Raw genomic sequence first — 23,415 nt, 5'->3', positions numbered from 1 at the left:
AGCCACGTTTGTAATACACGTATGTGTTGTTTCTTTCGCGCCTACTTCCTGTGCGTCTATGCATGTAGTAAGTATCTGCATCTAATCTATCTAATGCATCTAATGTGATTATGCGAATCTTTTATTTAATGAAATTATAATTTAGCAAAGTTTATGCAGTGAGAAAAGGAAAAAATATTAAATTTTCTAATGCAAATGTGCATATGAAGATTCTTCTTCATTTCTTTACACAGTTTTTTCAAACAGCAGACTTGGTCTGGAAAACCAGAATCTCAGTTATTCACATCACTTGTGAAAAGAAGAGGAACTATGACAAAAACTTGTAATTTGATTTGTTGATGACATTACCATTACTCGTAATAAACTCAACGAATTCAAATTGCAAAACTGTTCGAATGTATTAGCGGCTCTGCACCGCTCGGGGCAATCTTAATAGTTCTATCTTGAACGCTAAATAGAGGAGAATATGTAGTTTTATTGTGTTTTAATTGCAACTTGAGCTTTTTAAAACCTGTGTAGAAAGCAATTAAATTTATATTCTTGTCACTACTGGTTGCAAAATTAATTTTACGTTTCCACAGGAATAGATTTATTATAAATTTGTTTCTAGATATGCACTTTTAGCTTATTTTCATACATTAAGTAAATGCATGAGTAAAAAATTTTAAAGTAAAAAATAAATGACTTCTATTTTATTTACCAAAAGTTAGTCGATAAAAATCACAAAGCAGTGTAGACACTTTTGATCAAAAGTATCTACACTGCTTTAGTGTCGTACTTACCAAAAAAAAAATATGCGTTGACACACATAAGGCATAATATGCAACATGATTATCACCATAAAGACTATAAAGACTACTCAATAATGATGAAGGCGGGAAAAATAGGCACATAAAAAACAACAACAGAAAAGCTATCAATGTGGATCAGAGGTTGCCTTACTATATTATCATAGTTTTAACCTCAACTTATTTATACACATTTTTTTGTATTTATTTGTGTAATAGATATACTATATATGCAGTTTGCAATATGCAGTATGCAGCATATTTTCCTTTAGCACTTGGGGGCTTCTTTTATATTTCTTTTACTTTTATTTATTTGATTATTCTTTAGTTCGATCGAGGAAAGTTTTTCTAGCACTATTGTTGCAGCATTTGTTGTTGTTAATGTTACTGATACTGACACTGTTGCTGTTGTTGTTGCTATTCCTATTGCAGTTGACTTTGCTGTTGTTGTTGCTGAAACTGATGCAGTTAGTGATCATGATGATGATATTGCACTTTGTTAACTTTCTTCATTTCATCATGGTTTGCTGCTATCTCCGTCTAATAACAGACAATTAGATTTTGATACTTCATACACTATAAGCTCTTATCGATGATTACAATTGAAGCGTCATCTTTATTTTAGTCAAGCACAAAATGTACTGATACTATGGAGAAAACTTATAGAACTTGTATCTCTACTCGATTATCTTATGCCACAGTTTCGAACTTGAACTTTACTTGTGATGAATACTTACTTTTCACTATTTTATTGTTAGAAAATTTGTTGTTGTTTTATTTATGATTTTTGTTATTTTTATTGGTATTCTTGCAAATTTGTTAAATGTTTACTAATATTAGGTTTCTCCATACTCTTTTCTGTATAATATACCAATGCTGTGTCAGAATTGTTTCTCCCAGACAGTTTTGTTGTTGTTGTTGTTGTTGTGCTAGAGCTGCAGTTATTGTTGCATCTTTTGCATATAAAATTATTGCAAATACACACTCTGTTCTAACTGTGTGTATTGTGGTGAGTCTTTGGCGCATATTTTCTTAATTTACCTTTTACTTGCAGCAACAAACGTCTTTGTTTAGCTGACCAGTACCTCTACATCGAGTGCCTATAGCACTTTACCCATTTTTATTTTAAAATCTTTTTCGTTTTCTAATAATATATATAGTTTTTATTACAATTTGTTTTTTTTTTACCTTTTCTACTTTTATTTTTTTTCTATCTCTCGCTTGGCTGTTAGTTCAGATCTTCAGGTTAATATTTTGCACCGCCGATCGACTTTTACTGCAGTTGCTGCGGTGCATTTATGTTCTGCGTTTGTAGCTTCATTTTTAGTAGTGCAAATGATTCTCTCATTGCCAATTGCATTAGAATTTTTTGTGATAGCGCAATAAATGCAGGCAGCTATGTATAAATGACTGCATAAAATTTCGATATTGTGCATTTTTTATGCATTTCGTGGGATTTATGTTTCTATTTTGCTTGCAGATATCTTGCATGTTTGTTTTATTTTCACACAATCAAATAAAAATCATAGGGTCAACCTCTGCAAGATTGATAGTGCTGCTGCTAATGTTGGGTTTAATCGGATATACGTTTTTACTATTTTTTATGAGAAGTTTATACCTAAACTGGATTTATAAATAAATTAAACGCTTTTGAAAGTAATAGTTATGTGAAACAAAATATTTTTTCCATCTTTATTTTTTCTCTGCAATTGACAAAATTTTAAATACGAATTTAATTTAATAGTATTCTGTTAGGTATCAAAACATCTTTATTTTTAGGGTTGTCATTAGTGTTGCCAAGAATAGTAGATAAGAGATAAGTAATAATCAGTGCAATTATTTTCATTAAAATTATGAATATAAAACGAAATATTTTGAAACAGAAAAGAAAATCAAAAGTCGATGGTTTTTCAAAAATTCCTCATTGTTGAGGAGAGAAGCCCATTTAAATCTCAGATGTTTTTTGGGTCACAGCATTTGGTTAATAAACGCAACATGCATGTTGAGTAAATCATACATACTAAAACTTTTCCTGCATAACTTTTGGTATAAACCGCAGTTACCATGGCATTCCCTAACGTAGCCAATGCAATCAGAAGTAATATCTGATTTAACTTAAAGTCCCACAAGTGAAATCCTCTTTGCTGCCAATTATACTTCAACAAACTGAAGGCTTCTGTCTTATAGATTTTAGTTGTCTTTAGTCATTAGTTAACATACAGGCCTTGCTTTGAAAATATTCTAACCTAACCCCATGTATAATTAAATATCTTTATATAATTAAAAGAATTTGTGAACAATGAATTAAAGCGTAATTCACATATGTATCATTTATCATTATCTCTTTAGCTGTTGCTTTCTTTTCTCTTTGTTTTTCAATTTTCGGTAAATTTTACTTTGTCTTAAAGAACTTTGCATATAAATCACTTTCTCGAACCTGGAATTTACTTCAAACAGTAATAATGGTACCAATTTTAACGGAAATATCTTTTAACTATCACGTAAAAATTAATTGTTATGTTAATTCACCCATTAAAACTGAAACGAAGTGTTGATAAAATAACGAAAATAGCTTATAAGTATTTTATTTCAATACCAATATAATAACATAAGTTCTAGATACATTTAGATAAGGTACAAGCGCTTTAAATCTACAAGAATAAAAATAATATGCTACTGACTAGAACAAGTTTCTTGAAATTAATACAATAAGATTGGACATGGATACTATAAAAATACAGAATAAAATACAAAACATATCAACTGAGCTGTTGAATTTTTGTTTTTTTCTTTTTATAATAAAAGAATTGTATATGAGTCACTATAGATATTATTTAAAATATTCAAATATGAGAAATATAGGTCAAGAGCTTCACTTATTCTTTGATGTCCATACACTTTTAGTATTCAAAATGTGTAGATTCAAAACTGCAGTATCGTTTACTGATTAATACGATGAATTTAAACTGTATACAAAGTTTTGAAATCTTATGTCTAATTTATTGTTTTTACACATATAGTAAATATTACATTATATTAGAATATTAATACATTATTAGTTATATTATTGTTATATCTACTTTTAAAATTTATTCATATCCAAATTTGCAAATTAGTAATACGCAAATTCACTTCCAGTCCTTCAGCATTTGTTGCAATTTTACTTAAATAAACTGTTCCCACGCTTAAGTGGGTTATGGCAGTGACATTTTTATGTATGTTAGGCATTATTTAAGCCAAAATTAATTGATGTCATCTAATAGACAACAATTTAAGCACACGGTATTCAAAATGAAAAACAAAAAATAAATAAAAATATAAAAAAAATTTAAATTTACTTAAAACTACCAACAAAAAAGGCTCTACGCAAAATTTAAACAAAAAAAATCGTTCGTACACCTTTTCTGCCGTGGTAAGGAAATTATTTGAGGATTAACTGCTACAAGTACGTACTAAAAAAGAACAACATAGATGGCAGTAAGATAAACCATTACAAAAGACCAAAAAAAATAAAAAAAAATTAAGACACAAAAAACAATAAAAATAAAAACTCTCTATATCAATAACTTTAAAATCGCAAAAAAAAATCGCATAAAAAATTGCACACGAATAGTGCAAGCACTTTTCCTACGTTCCACACAAATATCGCACAAAAACAAAAAAAATAAAAAAAATAAAAAATATAAAAAAAAACAAAAAAAAACAATATTCAAAAATACTCAATAAAACCTATGAAAGAAGAAGCAAGCATCTAAATTATAGTACCAAGGCTAAAATCTCAAAAAAATATCAAAGAGTCAGTCAATGCGAACAGAAAGCATTTGCTGCATAAGCCGTTACAACATGTTTAGGCCAGTTGCAAATAAAGTTCAAACCAAATTTACGCCAAGTTCATGATCATTTCAACATCGCGGCATTGCTCTGATAATGAGAATCTGCAGTACGGCAGCATTCAAATATTCAACGTTGGCTGTGTTGTAAACACAGTTAGTGTGAATAGTTAAGAGAGCATAAGCCGTGAGAGCGGAACTAAGCTCAAAGAGAAATGTTCGCTTCAAACAATTGAGCTCGAAGCAAGAGTGTCTTCGCAGCATGAAACTTTTGCATGTTGGAAAAGTTATATTTTCTATTGTTTTCTTTTAGACTTGGTCTGTTTTCAGGTCTCATGTTGCGATTGCAGCTTTAAAGAAAAATTTTTAAAAGACGCTGCAAAATCATGTCGTGGAACATTTGTACCGCTGCGGTGCTACTAGATGGAAGTCTAGTTGTATTTTTTGGTTAAATAGTAGTGCGAAAAACTTAGCTAAGGCAAGTAAAAGAAGAAAAAAAACAACAGTTAATAAAGAAATTATAAATATTATAAACAAGAATTATAATCGCCCATTGAATAAAAAAAACTAGAAACAGTGAAAGAAAAAATTTTTTACTTTGGACTAAATCGCGCGTTGGGACTTTTCTGTGTTGTGCCAGTGTATGATGAATTGACTTAAAGTAGCCGCGAGTAGACATTAAATCAGAAACAGTTACTTGACACTAATACAGATACGGTCTTTTCAGTATTTTAAATGCGACAAAAATAAAAATTATTAATTTTGTTGTTTATTTATACAAAAAAAAAAAAAGAAATTAACAAAATAAGTGCTAAATTTTTAGCTAAACTTCAAAGTGTACTCAGTAGTGGAAATATTGTGTTTTTGTTAAGCAAAAATATATCTAAAGATTGGAAAAAAAAAATTTTTAAATACTTAAGTGCATTTTCAAAAATTTAACAATAACAAAAACAAAAAAAGAAAGTGCAAACAAAATGAATACACCGCCATTATCCTGTCTAGCTTTGCTACTATTATACATTAGTTTACTGCAAATACCGACTACATCCACTGCTGATTATCCTGGTGTTATAGAACTAGTAGGCTATAGTAATAGACGCGCACGAACGCATTTTCTACCATCTGCTCGCAGTGGGCGACAATTGGATATATCTACTTTAGCACCACCGCCAGCAAAAATACAAGCAGACATTGAAACTGTCAAACAAAATATTGAGAAATATAACAAACTACTTACATTGGATACGAGAAATTTACCTGAATCCCAAAAGGATATGCTTGAACGTATAGTAGAACGCGTTGCACGTCTAAAGGAATCGTTGGATATTGAAGAACATGCTGCGCTCACACAAAACAGCACCACGTACACAAATGAACCAACAACAGGTCATTTTGCACCCACTACTGAATCGGCTACTGCAATAGAACCAGAAACAGTTCCTACTTTGGTTTTAGATGAAACTACTTTATTGCAACTACAAACCTCTATGGATGAATTAGCTGCAGCACAAGCTGCTGTGACATCTCAAACAACACGTATGCGTGAATTATCCATTACTACTATATCACCGGAACTAGATTTAGAAGATATATCTGCTGAGTCAGCGACTGAAGTAGCCACGGACATTGAACTTGAAGCGGATTCAGTTACAGATACCGACACCGATACCGATACCAACACTGATACAAATTTATTAGCTTCTAGTTCAATTGCTGCAGATTATGGTTCAACCACCCTTGATTCACTAACAGATGCTACAGATCCTGATGATCAATTCGTAGCTGCACGTTCTAATAATAATATTGCTGCTATAACAGCAGCAGATTCTGATACAAGTTCGGCACACACCACCACCGCTGGTAGTCAACGTACCTTAACTACCAGTGGAAAATTAACAAAAACACGCGCCACCAAGCGGCCATTATCCAGTGCTACTAAAAGTTCAGGCTCGTTGACTACTCTAACAAAACGTGGTCAAAGACCAGGAAGTTTATCAACCGGTCATTATAAACAAACGACTACAAAACAAAAAGTTTCTGCTGCTGCTGCAGCAGCTGCTGCATACACCACACAACAGCCACTACAATATCAGAAGCAGCATAGTAAGCCACATCAACAGCAACAACAACATAACTATCAACATAAACTGTCAACTGTTGCTGGCAGTCCTGTTACTTCTTCAACGCCTGCAGACCAACGCATTACCAGTGGGAGTACAGCAGCCAACTATGGTAGCACTAATATCAACACCAACACCAACACCAACAACTACAACAGCAATTACAACACAAACAGCAACAATAACAATAATAATATTAACAACAACAATAACAACAACAACAATGACATGGTATATGATGCACACGTCAATACTTCAGCCATAATTGATAGTTTGAATAGTAATGCACGCGAGGAATACTATCAGCAAAAACAGTCCGTTAACAATAAGGATAAGGTAAGCGTGATAAGTTTTATGGGAAAACATTTTAACAATTTTATATTTACCATCATGCCAAGTTGAGGAAGAGCTCAAAAATTCGTGATTACAAACAAGACGTGTCTATTTATCAACTCGGAATATGTATGTCTGCACTAACCTAGTGCTCGTACCTATTTAGATATAAAGTAGTTGGAAATTTGTGAGCAGCACCAATTTTCCCTGCAAATGTGCAACTCACAATTTGCTGTCATTTCTTATTATTTTTATTGAACCGTTAGAAATCGTACGTGCACCTATTTAAGTGGGTTTACGTCTTCTGAAAAGCATTCAGATGATTTGCATAAATTGCAGTAGAAAATCTTTATTATGCGATTATGTTGCAATTCTTATACATTGATATGATTAAAGTGATGCTGACAATGAAAGTGGGTTTTATATAACTACGGGTATCAAAAACTATGAGGTGAAAAGGTTAACAATTCGGAAATAATTTTATTGCAAATTTGAAAAAAATTCAATACATGACAAATATATTGAATATATTGGTTAATAGTAGGAATTTTTCTCTGTAAATGCAATGAATCACTAAAACAAAAATTATACGTTAAGATTATTGCAAACTAGTACTTTTATTCGAAAAAGCATTATATAAAATTTTAATTATTCAACAGTATTTGTATAATGTGTTACTTACACTATATAGTTTTTCATATAAAAAAGTGAAAGAAGGTATAAGAATTACAGATTAAAATTTAAAAAAAAAAAAGCTGTATAGTATATTAATGAATCTATTGAATTTATATAATTTCAATTTTTTTATTTTCAATTTAAATAATAAAAATTATTTCAATAAGTTTATAATTTTGCTTTATATAAATTCAAGACATAGAAATAACGCTTGGCTCAACCGGAGCTCAAAGCTTCTTTATTGCAATTATATATCAACTTCTGCTAAAAACTGTAATATAAAATTTTTTATTTTTAAAGACATGTAATTTACTCATTATATAAGATTCGAAAATCCTTGCAAAAATGAATAAATAAAATGAATAATGAATAACTCAACCGCAGCACAAAAGTAAAATATTTTGAAAATGTAGTATGATTATATTTATTGAGATCATATCATAGTTTCTTCCATAAAATATTAATACATACATATTTAAAAAGTGTTATTTTTAAAATAATTTTTTTTTCATTGAACTATAATTTATAATTGATATAAAATTCGAGAATCATACACCTAATAATTCTCATTGAATATAAATTGATTAGAATGATGCGACTAACATATGAGTCTATTTTATATCACATAAGTATTGAAATCAAATAAAAGGAGCTTTATGTAAATGCAACGAACCCACAAGCGATCTACTTAGAATCTATCAGGGATTCATCCTTAAGCTTAACTTAATAATAAGCTAACGAGATATAAATTGTTAATTAAAATGATTTAACTAGAAGTAGTTTAACAACCAGAAACTAATACCGGCAGCTCACTTTTGAAATTTTTTCATAGTCAAATAATCAATCAAATTAGCATTTTACTATATGTACATTATTATATTATATTATTTTTAATTAATTACTAGGTCTTCCTCTGATTGGTTCTTTAATTTTTGTGAGTTAAGATCAATAGAACAGATTACTTAAAACTAATAAAAATAAATAATTCTTTAAGTTGGTTTCGAGGTCATACAAAACAAATTGTTTATTTAATTATATAGTTCAATTAAGATAGAATTGATTTTAGAATGTTTTTAAGATTTCGTGAGCCTTCATTGCTTTTATCATAATAATTATAATAAAACTTAATACAAATAAAAGGAATAATAATAAAAAACAAAAGGGAAAGAAGAAACATTAGAACTCGTTCATAAAATATATTATGAATAATTGGAAAATAATTAAATAAATAAATTATAAAATAAAAATTTCATTTGAACAATATATAAATATAAAAATTAAAGAAAAAATTATTTAAAAAAAGCAACACAAATGAAAAAAATTGTGTTTTAAAATAATATATAATTAAATAATAAAATGTATGAATATTAAAAAAACAAATATAAGGAATAAGAGCAAAAAAAAACAAACTAAAATTACATTAAAACTTGCTTATGAGATTTGCAATAAATTGAAAAATAAGTATTGAAATTAATTATAATATAACATATTCATTTAAGAATTATAAAAATAGAATAAAACATTAAGAAATAAGTATTAAAAAAAACACAAAAAAAATAATTTTAAATTTTATTTAATATATTTTTTAAATAACTAAATGACTGGCAGAAGTATATAAATAACTAAACACAAAAATATTACAAAAAAAATAACAAAAATATATAATTTAAAATATAAAAACAAATGGTTCATTTAATAGTTCACTTCTTTCATACTGTTAGCTGCAACTTTGACTTTTGCTTATTTTATAATTCATTTTTTATGTACATTAATATATTATTTTACATTAGTAACTACATATAGTATTAACAGAAAAACAGATTTGATTCCAAATATTAACATCGGTCTCACCTCCTTCTTTCGCTTTTTAACACTTTCAATATTATAACCTTCAAGATTTAACGGGATGGATAAAATATCCATCTTTATCCGCAATGAATATAGTTTATTTATATTTTGCTATTTTAGTGCTATTAGAAAAAATACAGCAAACAAAGTTTGTCGAAAGGTCTTAAGATGCTTGATTGTGGTCCATTATATTTTTTGTCCTGTTTTTTAATTTTAATTAATGTGTCATAATATTACTCTATCTAATGCTGGTATTTACTTCGAATTTCATATATAGTACCTCGTTATTGAGATTTAAAAACTTACTAGGAACTCTACTGACTTATTGAATGACTGGCCCATATAAATTTAGGATTTAAACTGTCATCAAATTCGTTAGTCTATGAATATGTAAATGATTACGTATTTATTAATTCAAATAAATAGCATACTTATAAGTTAAAGAATGTAATTAAAGTAGAAATATACAAAATAACTTCAGTCGTCTGAATGTACATAATATATAAATTGAATCATTTATCCGTTCACTGTCAACTATATTATTCTTTGAAAAAGCTTCAAAATGCCATTACCTTTAGCTTCACACAGATATTGAGGTAGTTTGCTGTTTAGCCTAAGTCTAAGCCTTAAGCCTATAGGCCCATTTTGCTACCATATAATTAAAAAACTCAAGGGTTACAATCACTTAGAACCTTGGAAGGAGGTCCTGACGTTCTCTAAAAAGAAAGTTCCTAAGATGTTAAGGCGATGCGTTAACATTATGTGCTGGGCATAAGCAAAGCAGGCTGTTTAATATAACATTGTTAAATATTTTATAACAATAATATAAGAAAATTATGTGCGAAACATAAAAATATCTTGATTCATAAATTACTGATATCATACACTTATATTAATGAAAATTTTAATAATAATATTAAATATTTTATATTTATTATATATTTAAATTTATAAAAAAATAAAACACTAGATTTGAATTTTTTAGTAAAAGAAAGCTACCTCCAAGCCAAGTGAAAATACTTTTAAAGTATTAACATATAATGCTTACAAATATAATATAACAAATTAATATAACAACTTTCATATAAACAACGTTCAATTATTAATTCAATTTCTTTTTTATTGAAATTATCTATAAAAATCATGAATGTCAAATATAACGATAAAAAAAATGTTAATTCCAAAGAAAACAAGAACAATTCACAAAACCCCAACGGATAAGTTACAAAGCCAAAAAATAACATGCAATTACAATCAACCATAAAAAAAGATACCGATACTGAATTGAATGTTGCCGTAGTTTAAGTTATTGGATCAACAAGTCAAAAATAAAAAATAAGAAAAATTCGAACAAAAATTTATGCCATGTTTATAAAAATATATGGCAGAAATAACAAATCCAGCTTCAACAACTAAACGCCACTTGTTCAGATGAAAGAAAAAGATATATTGAAGCTGAGTGCTTTCATTGCAAATCTATTGTCATAAGTCTTGACTTTTGCCTGGCCAACAATAAATACTCGTCTCGTACATTACAACGTACGCTGTATGCAATGTTAGAAGTAAACTATGACGATGACAACACGGCAGCAGCTACAACACAACAGAGTGGAGTCGACAACAAAATCAACATCAGTAACAAGAGCAATACCAAATGCAACGGCAATTGCAATAGTAACAACAACAGCAACTGCAATAGTAACAACAGCAACAAGAACGACAACAACAACGACAACAGCAACAACAACAGCAATTGCAATTGGAATAGTCACCACCACGACACAATGATAATAAAAATGATGACGACAACAATAAAGACAAGCAACATAGTTGGCGCTTAGGCACTAAATAATGCTCAACTTTAGCTGCAATTTTTTGAGCTTCAACTGCAATAAGAGCAGCAAGAATCAAATTGAAACAACAAACAAACAATTCCCCTGCAATACGACATTGTTTAGTTGCAAATAAAATTGGCCAACTGTTGTTATTGTTCGAATTGTTGGCATTGTTATTAAAGTATCGCAAACATATTGCATTATTGAGCAAACAAGATGTTTGGTTTGACATAGTCAATGAAAGTATATCTTATCCGTCTGTCTGTTTGTTCGAATGTAAGTTTACATTCTGCAGTTAACGTGTAACATATGGCTTGACGATTTATGACGTTGTTGTAAGTTTAAAAATATTTGCCTATGACTCAGTCAGAGCAACAACTATCGCTGACATTCCCACCGTAGATAGAAACATAAAACACATAAAAAATTGAAAAAAAAATAAATAAATAAAAGCTTCTTTAAATTTTATGTGCATTTACAGTTGAAGTTGGTAGCATTTTGTTTTAGGTCCTTCTCATAGTCATGTGTTAATATAACAAAAGTATTAAATTGTATTAATAGGGTTATTCAGATCTTGGCGAAGCGATATATAGTAAACCTTTAAATATATAAGTGCTTTTATAAAAATTTTTTTGCAAATTTCAAAATACCGTTGATTTAAATAGAAAATAAATTTTTTAAGTAAACTTTAAATTTAGTACAAGCTAATCTCACGACGATCTATCAATAAAATTCAGAAAATCTGAGAGAACAAATTTGCGCGTATGCAAAAATAATTTGATTATGGCACTCGTACATGTTAACTCCATCAAAGAAACTAAGCCACGATACGAAATGCCATTTTCCTAAGCTATCTACACACTCTTTGGGCCATAAAAGTGGCTTCAGATTGTGGTTTTTATACTTTATATGTACAAGTTTTATACAGAAATATTTTGCTTTTTTCCCAGTTCGCAGCGCCTACATTCGTGCAATTTGTTACTACTGACCTAAAAATTTAAATTAACGATTTGTTGTTGTGCTGTAGTTATAACCGCACAATTTATAACTGCAGTGACTTTTATGTCTACAATAAAAATTTACCAAAAGAAAATAGAGAAATAGAAAAATTAAAAAATAGAAAAACCAAAAAGTTAAATAAATATAATATATAAAAATTGCAATTGAACATCACGAATTCATAGAATTGGGCGATACTTGAGTAAATTTAAATTGAAAATCAATGACGTTTACAGCAACTCTCGAAGCTCTCGAAACAGCGTCAGTAGAACAAACCACACAACAGTTGACCATCTAACCACTAATGAGGATATCATTACTTTTACATTTTAGAAAAATTCATTCAACAGGTTCTTTCTAGTCACTTACGGGTATTATTCTACTGGCATTCAATTCAATCAGTCGCCAGTCTTTTCAATTTTACCAGTAGTAAATTGAGTACAAGAATCGGAAAAAGTAGGCAGGTCGCATTTATCTGTAGTCTGCCGCAATGCAACCGCGCTGCTTTATTTACCTTATCACCAAAATGAGAACTGACAATTTATCTAAAAACGAATTTAAAACCGAAAGAAATTAATTAAAATAAACATAATCTTTTTTTATAGAAAAATATAAAAAAAAGCCAACTTTTTTTTAAATTCAGACTTGAATTTACTTAAAATTTTACGCACGTTTTTGCGTTGTAAAGTGAAAAATTTCTAATCGAAATTCTAATCGAGGCTAACTGTAGTATTGAGAAAGCGAATTAAAGATTATATTTTTTATGTTTTATATGTTAAAAGTGTCGATTGAGCATTGATTATTTTTTTTTTGTTTTGGGATGTATCGACAATTCAAAGTAACTATTTGCAAATGCGTCAAAAATCACAGTCATCACGATGTAACACTCTATAACTTTGATTGAAAACCTTGTCTATTTCTTGTTTATTAAAGCCAGTTGCTATATTAAAGAACAAGACCGTAAACACTCTATTCTATTAAGTGCTGAGATTTATACTACAATTCACAATTCTAAAATAGTACAATAGATTCATGTTAAAATTATATACAAAGACAATATTATTACCTTTTTCATCAGTAGTAGCTCTGGTACTGGTTAATATTTATACAAACAAGTCCGTTAGTAGAAACATTATCAGAAGTCTTTTTTATTTGTATGAACTGAAGTCATATGCTTCTAAAATGGTTCAATTTCTTTTCACATCATTAAATTTTTTTAATCAACTCATTAAGGCTCCAAAAATTAAGCTCCATTTTGTTAACAACTTCATGTTAATTGCTTAAAATATTGTCCATCATCTTCAGTATTTAGCCATGTCGTGAGTCCTCAAATATCAGCTTTTTTTTTATTATCCATCATTTCATTGATGCAAACAATTAGTACTAAAAGCATTGTTCACATTTAAATTTTTGGAATGAAATCAAGCATTCCATTTCTTGGCAATTGATTTCAGTTTATGGTGACTACCTTCACCATAAACCGCACAAATTAAAAAAAAAAAAATGGTGTCGCAATTTTGCCTGGATCGTACTTAAATTGTAAAACAGATCGAATTTTACCCATCTTTGATTTGCATGAAACTTTCATGCTTCCCACCAAACTTAATAAAATTTTCACCAATATTAAGCTAATCTGTCATCTGTGGAACTAAAATAGCATTAACGAATGCAACCAACCGTTTCAGAGTCATACACATAAAAAAACGCCGAATACTTTGTTCCCAATCCAATACTTTATTATGAGTTTATAATATTAAAATTTCTAAAAAGTAAAGACAGTATGACATTGTAAATAAATAACATAAAACAATAGTGGAAAGTATAATATTATTTTGCAAATTGAACAAAATTAAGCAGATATCATAAATACGACACCAATTTGAAACGTTTTGACACATAATTTGAAACAATAAAAATTGATATTGAGATCAAATTTTGCTTTTTGACACATTTAAAAATATTAAACTTTCGCTATTATTAACTATGAACTGCAGTAGCTTAAAAAGCAATATACTTTCTATTATCTTAATCAACAACGGTTAATAATAGTTTTGAATTTTACAATAATTTTGAGATTAAGCATCGTAGCCTAGTGTCTGACAAAACAATGGGTGGCACTATTTTTCACCTCTAAGAGTAAAAGGCGGCTGAAAGATATTAGCATTATAATAAAAGAATTAAAACATCTTGGAGCAGTAAATGAAAAAAAAATTTTTTTAATATAAAAGAAGTATACCAAAAAAAAAATAAAAACAAAAATATAGTATTATAAAAAAGAACACTTAATAATAAAATTTATGTTAAAAAAATTTACATTACAAAAAATGCGGCTAATATAAATTCTGAAAGATATTGTCGACATCTAAGATTGCACGTCAGAGCTGACTTTGAAAGGCATGAGTTTTTCTTGACACTTTTAAAAATACTTTAAAAATATTGTATGAATTTTATAAGATACTCGTATATTCGAATATTTTATTATGGAAAAGAACAAAATTTTCTTGAACGAAAAATAAAATTCAGTTGACTAGTAACATATTTAAGCTTTGGTTGAGAAGTCAGTTTATTGCAAGTTACCTTAAGCTACAACCAAGAACTGTTACTGAATGTCACTCCATTATATGCTACTTAGATATTATTTTTGTCATCATATGACGTAGATAAGGCTGCAACGGTTAAAGCCACTTATGAGTTTAAAATATTTTGTTGCAATTGAAATTGTGCAACTGTCATGCAACTTCTTAAAAATCCTATGGAATTTTAAGCATTTTCCGTAAGCGTATAATTACTAAAAATACAATTTTATAGTTGGCAAAGCAAGTTACTTCCTCAAAGTGTGCTGGTGGCGACAATGACAAGCGTCAACGTAAAACAAAAAAATTAAAATAATTAATAGTTTCCATTACATACACTATACTTTGTTGTTTATAATAATTTTTTATCACAGCTTTTTACTTAACTGTTTTTACAATTAAGTTAAAAGCTCTACAAACAAACAGCTTTACAACTGTTTTTATCTGAAAATAACGTAAGTTTTGTACCTCAGATTTCAAACTGCATGCAATCTATATTTACTCTACATTACAGAGGTACAGATTACAGAGATACAGAGATACTCGTATGTGCTGTCAAAAGTTCAAAAATCATTTAATTAATTGGCATACAAGATTATTTAGATAAATGCAAAATTATTAAATTCATTAATTAAAAGTTAAAGATCTATTGGTAACTCAAAGTCAAGGCAAAATAAATTATCACTTTTAAGCATCTGTTAATTTGCGGCTTTGATTAAGTCAAATGTATTATCTGTAGAAATCAAGATTTAAGATTGTTGATTGAAGACCCACATCTCTCTTAATTAGGTAGTTAGTAAGTAGTTTGGTAACTTAACTTATTTGAAGTTGCGTATAATTAAATAAATTAGTCAAATGTATGCAAATTTTTTTTATAGCTATAATTAGTAGATAATCTAAGAATTATGAAGAAAACAACCAATCAATCAATTAGAAAAATATTTAGCAAAAGAAAGCATTTATTAATTTTTATATTAAACTAATGAAACTTTCTTCGGTATTTTCATTCAAAAACACTATAACTATGAAGAATAAGAAATTTGTTAAATACAAAAAAGAAAAACTAAAAGCCTTAATTAGTTAAAAATAATATAAATTATACATATTTAACTATATATACACAATTTAAGAAAGAAATCAACAAAACGGTTATTTTATGTTAAATTATATTTAACTAGAATGAAATACAATAATTGATTATAATTTTTAGAAATCGATCTGGAAGAAAAATGAGTTATGCCCAGCACTAAGTCAAAATAATAAATTATTTTTAAGTCTAACAACAAAATAATACAATTATAAATTTTACATAATTAATGTAATAATCTACATGAATTTTGTTTTGCAAAATTAAAGTTTTAAGTATTCGTACTTTAAATTCCTATTAACAAATATACATTCAATGTTGAAAAGTATAAATAATATAAATAATATAAAAATAATTATAAATAAAACATAAAAAGTTTTCACTTAAAATTTACTTAGTCTCTTTCAGAGTAGATCCGATCGATTTACAGCTATGCAAGGGTCAACTCAGGTCTCACCTCTCTTAGGTCAACTCAGATATACTTTCAATTTTTTAACTTGCATTGAAAAAAACAATAAAAATATGCAATAAATTCAAGATAAAATAATTCTCCATATAAGACTCTGTCGGCAGTGCGAAGTAATAAGAAATATAGTAGAATTTTTCAATATTATTATATATTTCATATTTTTCCTACAAAAAAGTCGTAAGCAGCGAAATTTTTTGACCTACTTTGTACCAAAATCAGTAAACTTATTAATAAGTCTCTTTACAAACAATATGTTTAGGAACACTGGTCTATAGTGACAACTCTTACATCGTGGTATCAAATAATAGTATTACAGTGTATACTGCAAACTCTAAATTTGTTCTGAAATTCGAAAAAAATATGACTACAGATATATATTTGTTTCATTGTATATAATATTCTACTACAATAAATATAAAGTCTTAATAATGAACGAACAGTTCATTTTCGAGTCCATATTACTATAATGCTGTGGTAGTTATTAATCCAAAATACCTATCTAGAAATAAAATTTAAATCATTTATATGGCTTATGTTACAATTATTGCTGTTCTAAGGACTGCGTCATTATATCAAATGCAATAACACTAAAATATGATCCATTGTGATATCGCATAATACATAATAATTTAATATAACATAAACCAAAAACATTCAAAAACTATAAAATACACTTAATATTTAATTAAACAGATTCACAAGTGCTCTTTACAAATAATAATCTTAGTGCACCTTGAAAATTGCAACAGCTTAACAAATTAATGTGAAGTTCAGGATACATTATCTCGTAATTATCATAGGATAATTATTTATCCTTTAAGTGTTGATTGAATTATATTTCCTTAAATGAAGAATTTTTAAACAGTTATTTGCATAGCTTTTCGATTTCATTTTGAATGAATATAAATGAATAAATGAATATAAACAATTTCTAATATTTCTAATAAATAAAAAATATTATCGTGCTCATGTACCTAGGCGAGCTAAATTGTGAACTATTGACCGTATTGTTGAGGGATGCAGCTATCTTGACTTGATAAAGTCTTGATAAAGTTAATTGGTATAAAATTAAGCGCGTTCAATGCTATTTGGCTGTTATACTATTTTTACCAATATGGTACGAAAATAATAAATAAATAATAATAAATTAATAATAATGAATGAATAAATAATAATAAATAAAATAAATAAATAATAATAAATAAATAATAAAAAATAATTAATAATAAATAAATAACAACAAATAAATAATAATAAATAAATAATAATAAATAAATAATAATAAATAAATAATAATAAATAAATAATAATAAATAAATAATAATATATAAATAACAATAAATAAATAATAATAAATAAATAATAATAAATTAATAATAATAAATAAATAATAATAAATAAATAATAATAAATAAATAACAATAAATAAATAACAATAAATGAATATTAATAAATAAATAATAATAAATAATTAAAAATTAATTAATAATAATAAATAAATAATAATAAATAAATTATAATAAATAAATAATAATAAATAAATAATAATAAATAAATAATAATAAATAAATAACAATAAATAAATAATAATAAATAAATAAAAATTTATTAATAATAATAAATAAATAATAATAAATAACAATTTTATATTTCGACAATAATTTGTTATGCTACGTTTAAAATATTTTCTTTAGACAAACTTGAAATCTATTAATCTATTCCATTATATTATAAATTTTTTTCTTCCAATTATTATTTTATTTAAATATTAATTACTTCAATTTGTAATTATTATTTATAAGTTTCAGACTTAAAAAAAAACCATGAAATATTAACAAAATATATACAAAAGAGAGCATGTTCTGCTTTGCATAAAATTCTGAATGGTTACCCAGTGTACCAAACCACTTCAACCAACACTGCCTTTTACTGCACTCTGGTACAGTGTAGTATTTGGTTTCGGTACTGGCTTTCTAGGTTGATTGTGCCATTTTTTACCGAATACACAATTGTATTTAAAGCACATTTATTCTGCTCTTATTTTTTTTTATTGTATTTATATTATATTTTTTTCTGAAATACTTAAATTTCAATTTCGAAAACATGCTCTCTTTAGTTCCGCATAATACTCACTTCTACAGTTGTTTACTTCTATCTTTTGTCAATAAAATACATTTTTACCGTCTGCAAAGTTGTCGAAGTAATCGCGGTAAGTACTTGTATCTCATAGCATATCTTGTATCTAACAGTAACTATTTTGTAGTTGTTTTCAGTTATTAAATTTGTATTAGAACAACAATTGAAAGTAAACAAATTTTTATGTACTTGTTCACTACTGCTTTTTATTGCTTGCATTTTATTTTGTACGTAAGTTGCAATTCCTACGAGTACCAACAGATTTCAGATTGATAAATAATTTATGCTAACAGCTGAGAATTTAGAGTAAAAATTTTTCTGGTTATGGTCTAAAAATTTACTTTCAATGTAGCGCTGTAGTGCTGTAATGCTACTCGTGTGCTCATACATATAATTTTTGCGTTATATAGATTTGGAAAGAAGTCAATAAAAGCGCAATTTTATTTTACATTCAATCGTGAGCTGCAAGCAAAGAAATTTTAAGTACGAATTAGTGAAGCTGAACTATTTCACATTGGTAAATTGAAAATAAGTTTGTTTGCTTAACTTGCGAATTGACGAAGAAAATTTATAACAGAAAATACTGCAATAAAAATGGAATAAAATGCTTTAAGTAATTTTTTAATTTTTATATTCGAAATAAGAATTCTAAATAGATAAAAGTGTGAGATTTGATTTAAGGAATTGTAACACTGCAAATGTTAATACAAAGCTTTGCTACAAAAGAATTATGTGAAATTATAATTTTAATTTTCAGTGCTGTTAGCTGGCACTTTAGCAAATGCTTAAAGTAGTCTATAGTTAAGTTGAGTACAGCATTGATTGTAACGTGTGGGAATTTATTGGGGCTTACTATGTCACAGATAAGAAATACTTCAAAATAATTCTTTCTTTATAACAAGTAAGTAACAAGTAACCAACCCAAATTCCAGCGGATTTGAGCGAAACGAAAAAGCAGATGAACTAGTCAGAAAAGGGGCAGCTCATATTATATTGGGCCACAACCATTCTGTGGTCCTTCATAGAGCTTTTTCAAACTTAAAGTTAATAAGTGGCTGAAAAGAGCGGCTTAGACTGATTGCGATAATACAATTGCCTGCAGGCAAGCTAAAGAATCCATGCCGTATCGATCAAAAGCCAGAACTAGGGAGCTACTTATGCTGAACAGAAGTTGTGTACAACTTTTCACAGTGTTTCTCACTGGGCAATGCGGAGTTAAAAAGCATCTATCGAACTTAGGTGTTACTAGAGACGATAGCTGCAGACTTTGTTGCGAAGAAGAGCAAACAGCAGTCACTGTGATAGTCTCGCCAGATTCAGACTTCGGCACTTATTCACTTATAACGGAATTAGGCAACATTTCTCCAAAGGACATAATAGCGTTCTTAACTGCTACTCGTCTATGGAAATGAAGTAGGTATGTCACAATAATTCTCAAAAGATGCAGTGACAAGTTCCCAACTCATCTTAAAAAAAACCTATTCTAATATAACCAACTCAAAGCACAAAATTATTAATTAATAATTATTAAAATTAAGTTTTAAATACTTTCCGAATGTGGATACTTTCTTAAATACTTTATGTTAATATAAAATCAAAAACTAAAAGTAAGATATAATGTTTCTATTTTATAAATAAGATAAAATCAGATGTCAAGTATTTCATAAACTTAAAGAAAAATCAATATGTTGCTATTTTCAAAACTAATAATATGATGCAAAAATATAACACAGCAAATAACTTCACTAACAAATTTAAAAATATTTCATTTCAGATATTCGTAAACTGAAATTTTACTAATTTTACATATCTAATAACTTTTTCAAGAAAATTTTAAATCCATAGCTAAATAGCATTTCCAAAAGAATAAAATCTTTAAGTGCTATATAAGCAATGAAATCACTAGTTAACTTCTGAACAGATTTCACATTTTAAGAGCCTTAATAAGCGATACCTATTACAAGCCTTTTACTTTTGTTCACTTTCTTAAGTATTCAAAGGTATTTAAAAATACCAAAATACAAAATAGCAAAAGCATTAACCAATTTCATAGCATTTAGTTTACTCAACCTTCGAAAGATAAAATTATGTTAAATTATTTAAATTTTCAACTTTTTAAAATATCTTAAGTGAAAATCAAAATACTCAATCCGTGCGTGTTTATGGCATTTTTCTACTTACAAGATCATTAGTAATATTTGAACTTTCAAGCCCTTTGGGTCTACTCTGCACACTGAAGCAGGGAATGGGAAGGCATAGTGTTGAGAACATTTACAATTAAAGTTGAAGTTCAACTTGTACTTAATCGAGTAGATACATCTCAATTTGTAAATGCTTTATATCCACCTATAGTATACACATATTTATGAATGTTTTTCTTCAACAAAATTTTTAGTAATCTTTTTTTTTGCAGATATTGTCTAGTGTTTAAACCTCAAGCTTATTTCAGTAATGTACGTACAACGAAATTTGTTATTGGCTTGAGTTTGAAAGACGCAAGATAGTTTTTTCTGATTATAAAAAAAAATGCAATTTCCTTGTTGCATTGCGTTTTTATGTTTTCATTAAAAGTAAAATCTTTACAGAATTATTTTCTCTTTTTTTTCAACTTTTTTGTATTTATTTAAAACAGCAAAGTTTTGTATTATTTTTCCATAAAATTTTAATGCAAAAAATGAGATTCATATTTATGTTTAGGTTTTTAATTTTTTACCGTTCGAAATTAAAATAGTGTTTACATTTATTAAAGTTTTTAATTACTTTTTTATTAAATTTGTGAAAAAATCAAAAAATATTTATTTAATAATATGTTTAACTAATTCAATAGAGACCAAATGCATTGTTATGTGAAGTTTAGTTTGATTAAATTTTATCAGTTAGCAGAAAAATGTTCTTGATAAAAATTAATATGAAAAATAACCATTTTTAAGCAGATAAAAGAATTTGGGATTCATAATGAAAAATAATTTCAAATTTTACCTATTACCAATACAATAATATAAAATTTATTACAATCCAAATATTGCTTTCCGTATATGGAAACGATAAAATACATTACTTCTAAATACTGCCAAATACAAGTCAACCTCTTTTTCGAACTAATTAATCTTTAGATTTTTATTTTATAATTTTATTTATAATTTTAATTCCTCATAGAGCACCCATGAGTTCGTTCAGTTTAACTACGTCTCCAGTTGTAAGTTAAAAGTTTTTTGTATTTATTGATGATCAGCTTTATAAACTGTTTAAAAACACTTCCTTTAAATTCTGTTTCTTCTGTTGCATAAAACAGCTAAATAACAAAGAAATTGTTTCTTCATCCAAGTTTCCTCAACTTCTACAATAAGTGCAGTTTCTCTGCGTAGGCTCCTATACAGTAGTGACCTGAAAGAACTGCAATCAACCTGACAGTATGAACTCAAAATTCCTGTTAATAAGTTCTCCGGGTCTGATATTATTGTATTAAGGTCATATCGATCGGTATGTGTTATATGTTGTAATTGATTTCTAAATGGGTTAATAAATGACTAGAGTTACTAAGACTTATTGCAAGTGATCTCTTTACTCCGACTAATTTGTACTTTTTAGAAATGACCACTTTTATATGACTTATAATAATATCACAATTAATATCATTTATTTATTTTATTTTTTATATTTATTTGAATTATTATGTATATTTATATAAAAAAAATATATAAAATTTATAGTTGTGAATGGAGAGTTTAGGTACTAAGATCTGTTTATTCATAATTTTTATTAATCATTGTCATTTTAACATTTTCTTGATCACTCTATAGTTGTATATCATTAAAAAAAGTGACAGAAAATTGGTTCAATTATTTTATATATCTTCTTAAGTGTTTTATAAAATCTTTAAATGCATTAAAAGTTACAATAGTTATTGCACTTTAACTTTACTACAATGGGTCTTATAAGTCACGACGCATTAATGTCTAGTGGTATAATAATAAGTATTTTGCTTTTAAAACATAAATACAGATTTAGTGTAACACAAATGCATACAAACATTAAGTATGGTTCTCAGTCAAAATAACAATATAATAAAAGAATGTTTTTTTACAAATTATTCTTTCTACACAATGAATATCCTTCTTAGTAACTTCATTAGTCCAGAAAAGTGTGCAATTATCTTAAGGGATTATAAATGATAACATTAAAGATACTTTTTCTATGCTTCAAAAAAAATAAATGAAGAACTAAAAAAGACAAACTAAATTGGAAGTTTAAATTGCCAATTAAGTTCAGTAAGAAAAAAAATTTAAATCTTAAAGTAAAAGAACCTAATGATGCACTCTCAAAAATAACAACTGAAATTGTTGTCTGTAAGCCGAAGTGTAATTGCACAAAATCAAATCCTGCAACAAAATTCAACTGATAAATGCGTCCCACAGCGAATAACTCATTTGAGCATAAAAATAGATCGAATAATCACGAACAATTCATTACAGTTCAGCACAAAAATACGAAAATGAAAGATACCGAGTACTAGACAGATTTATTAACCTCTTAAGCCATGCCGTAATACCAAAGTCCACAGCGTCATTGTAATAAATTGGCGAATACAAAGACAGAAGCAATAACAATGCCAGTAGAACATTCGTCAGATACATCAGTAATAATAACAATAACAACAACAATACTAATTACACAAAAAAGCCGAATAATCGATTTAAAATTGAAAATGTATCTTCAATTCTC

The 23,415-nt window shown here is 27.5% G+C and overlaps 1 protein-coding gene across 1 annotated transcript in view; it reads left to right on the top strand.

The window, feature by feature from the left end:
- Positions 1-5,580: 5,580 nt before the first annotated feature.
- LOC119672491 (putative uncharacterized protein DDB_G0277255) overlaps positions 5,581-23,415 on the top strand; it is a 67,782-nt gene continuing 49,947 nt past the window's right edge. Inside the window, exon 1 of the mRNA XM_038083550.1 lies at positions 5,581-7,074. Within this exon, the coding sequence (XP_037939478.1) occupies positions 5,593-7,074 (1,482 nt within the window). The 5' untranslated portion in view covers positions 5,581-5,592. The remainder of the gene's footprint in view (positions 7,075-23,415) is intronic.

Source organism: Teleopsis dalmanni, chromosome 1 (assembly GCF_002237135.1).
Source record: "Teleopsis dalmanni isolate 2A chromosome 1, ASM223713v2, whole genome shotgun sequence".
NCBI lineage: Eukaryota > Metazoa > Arthropoda > Insecta > Diptera > Diopsidae > Teleopsis > Teleopsis dalmanni.
Note: the sequence above shows the minus strand (reverse complement) of the source record. Positions and strands in the feature narration are given on the sequence as shown.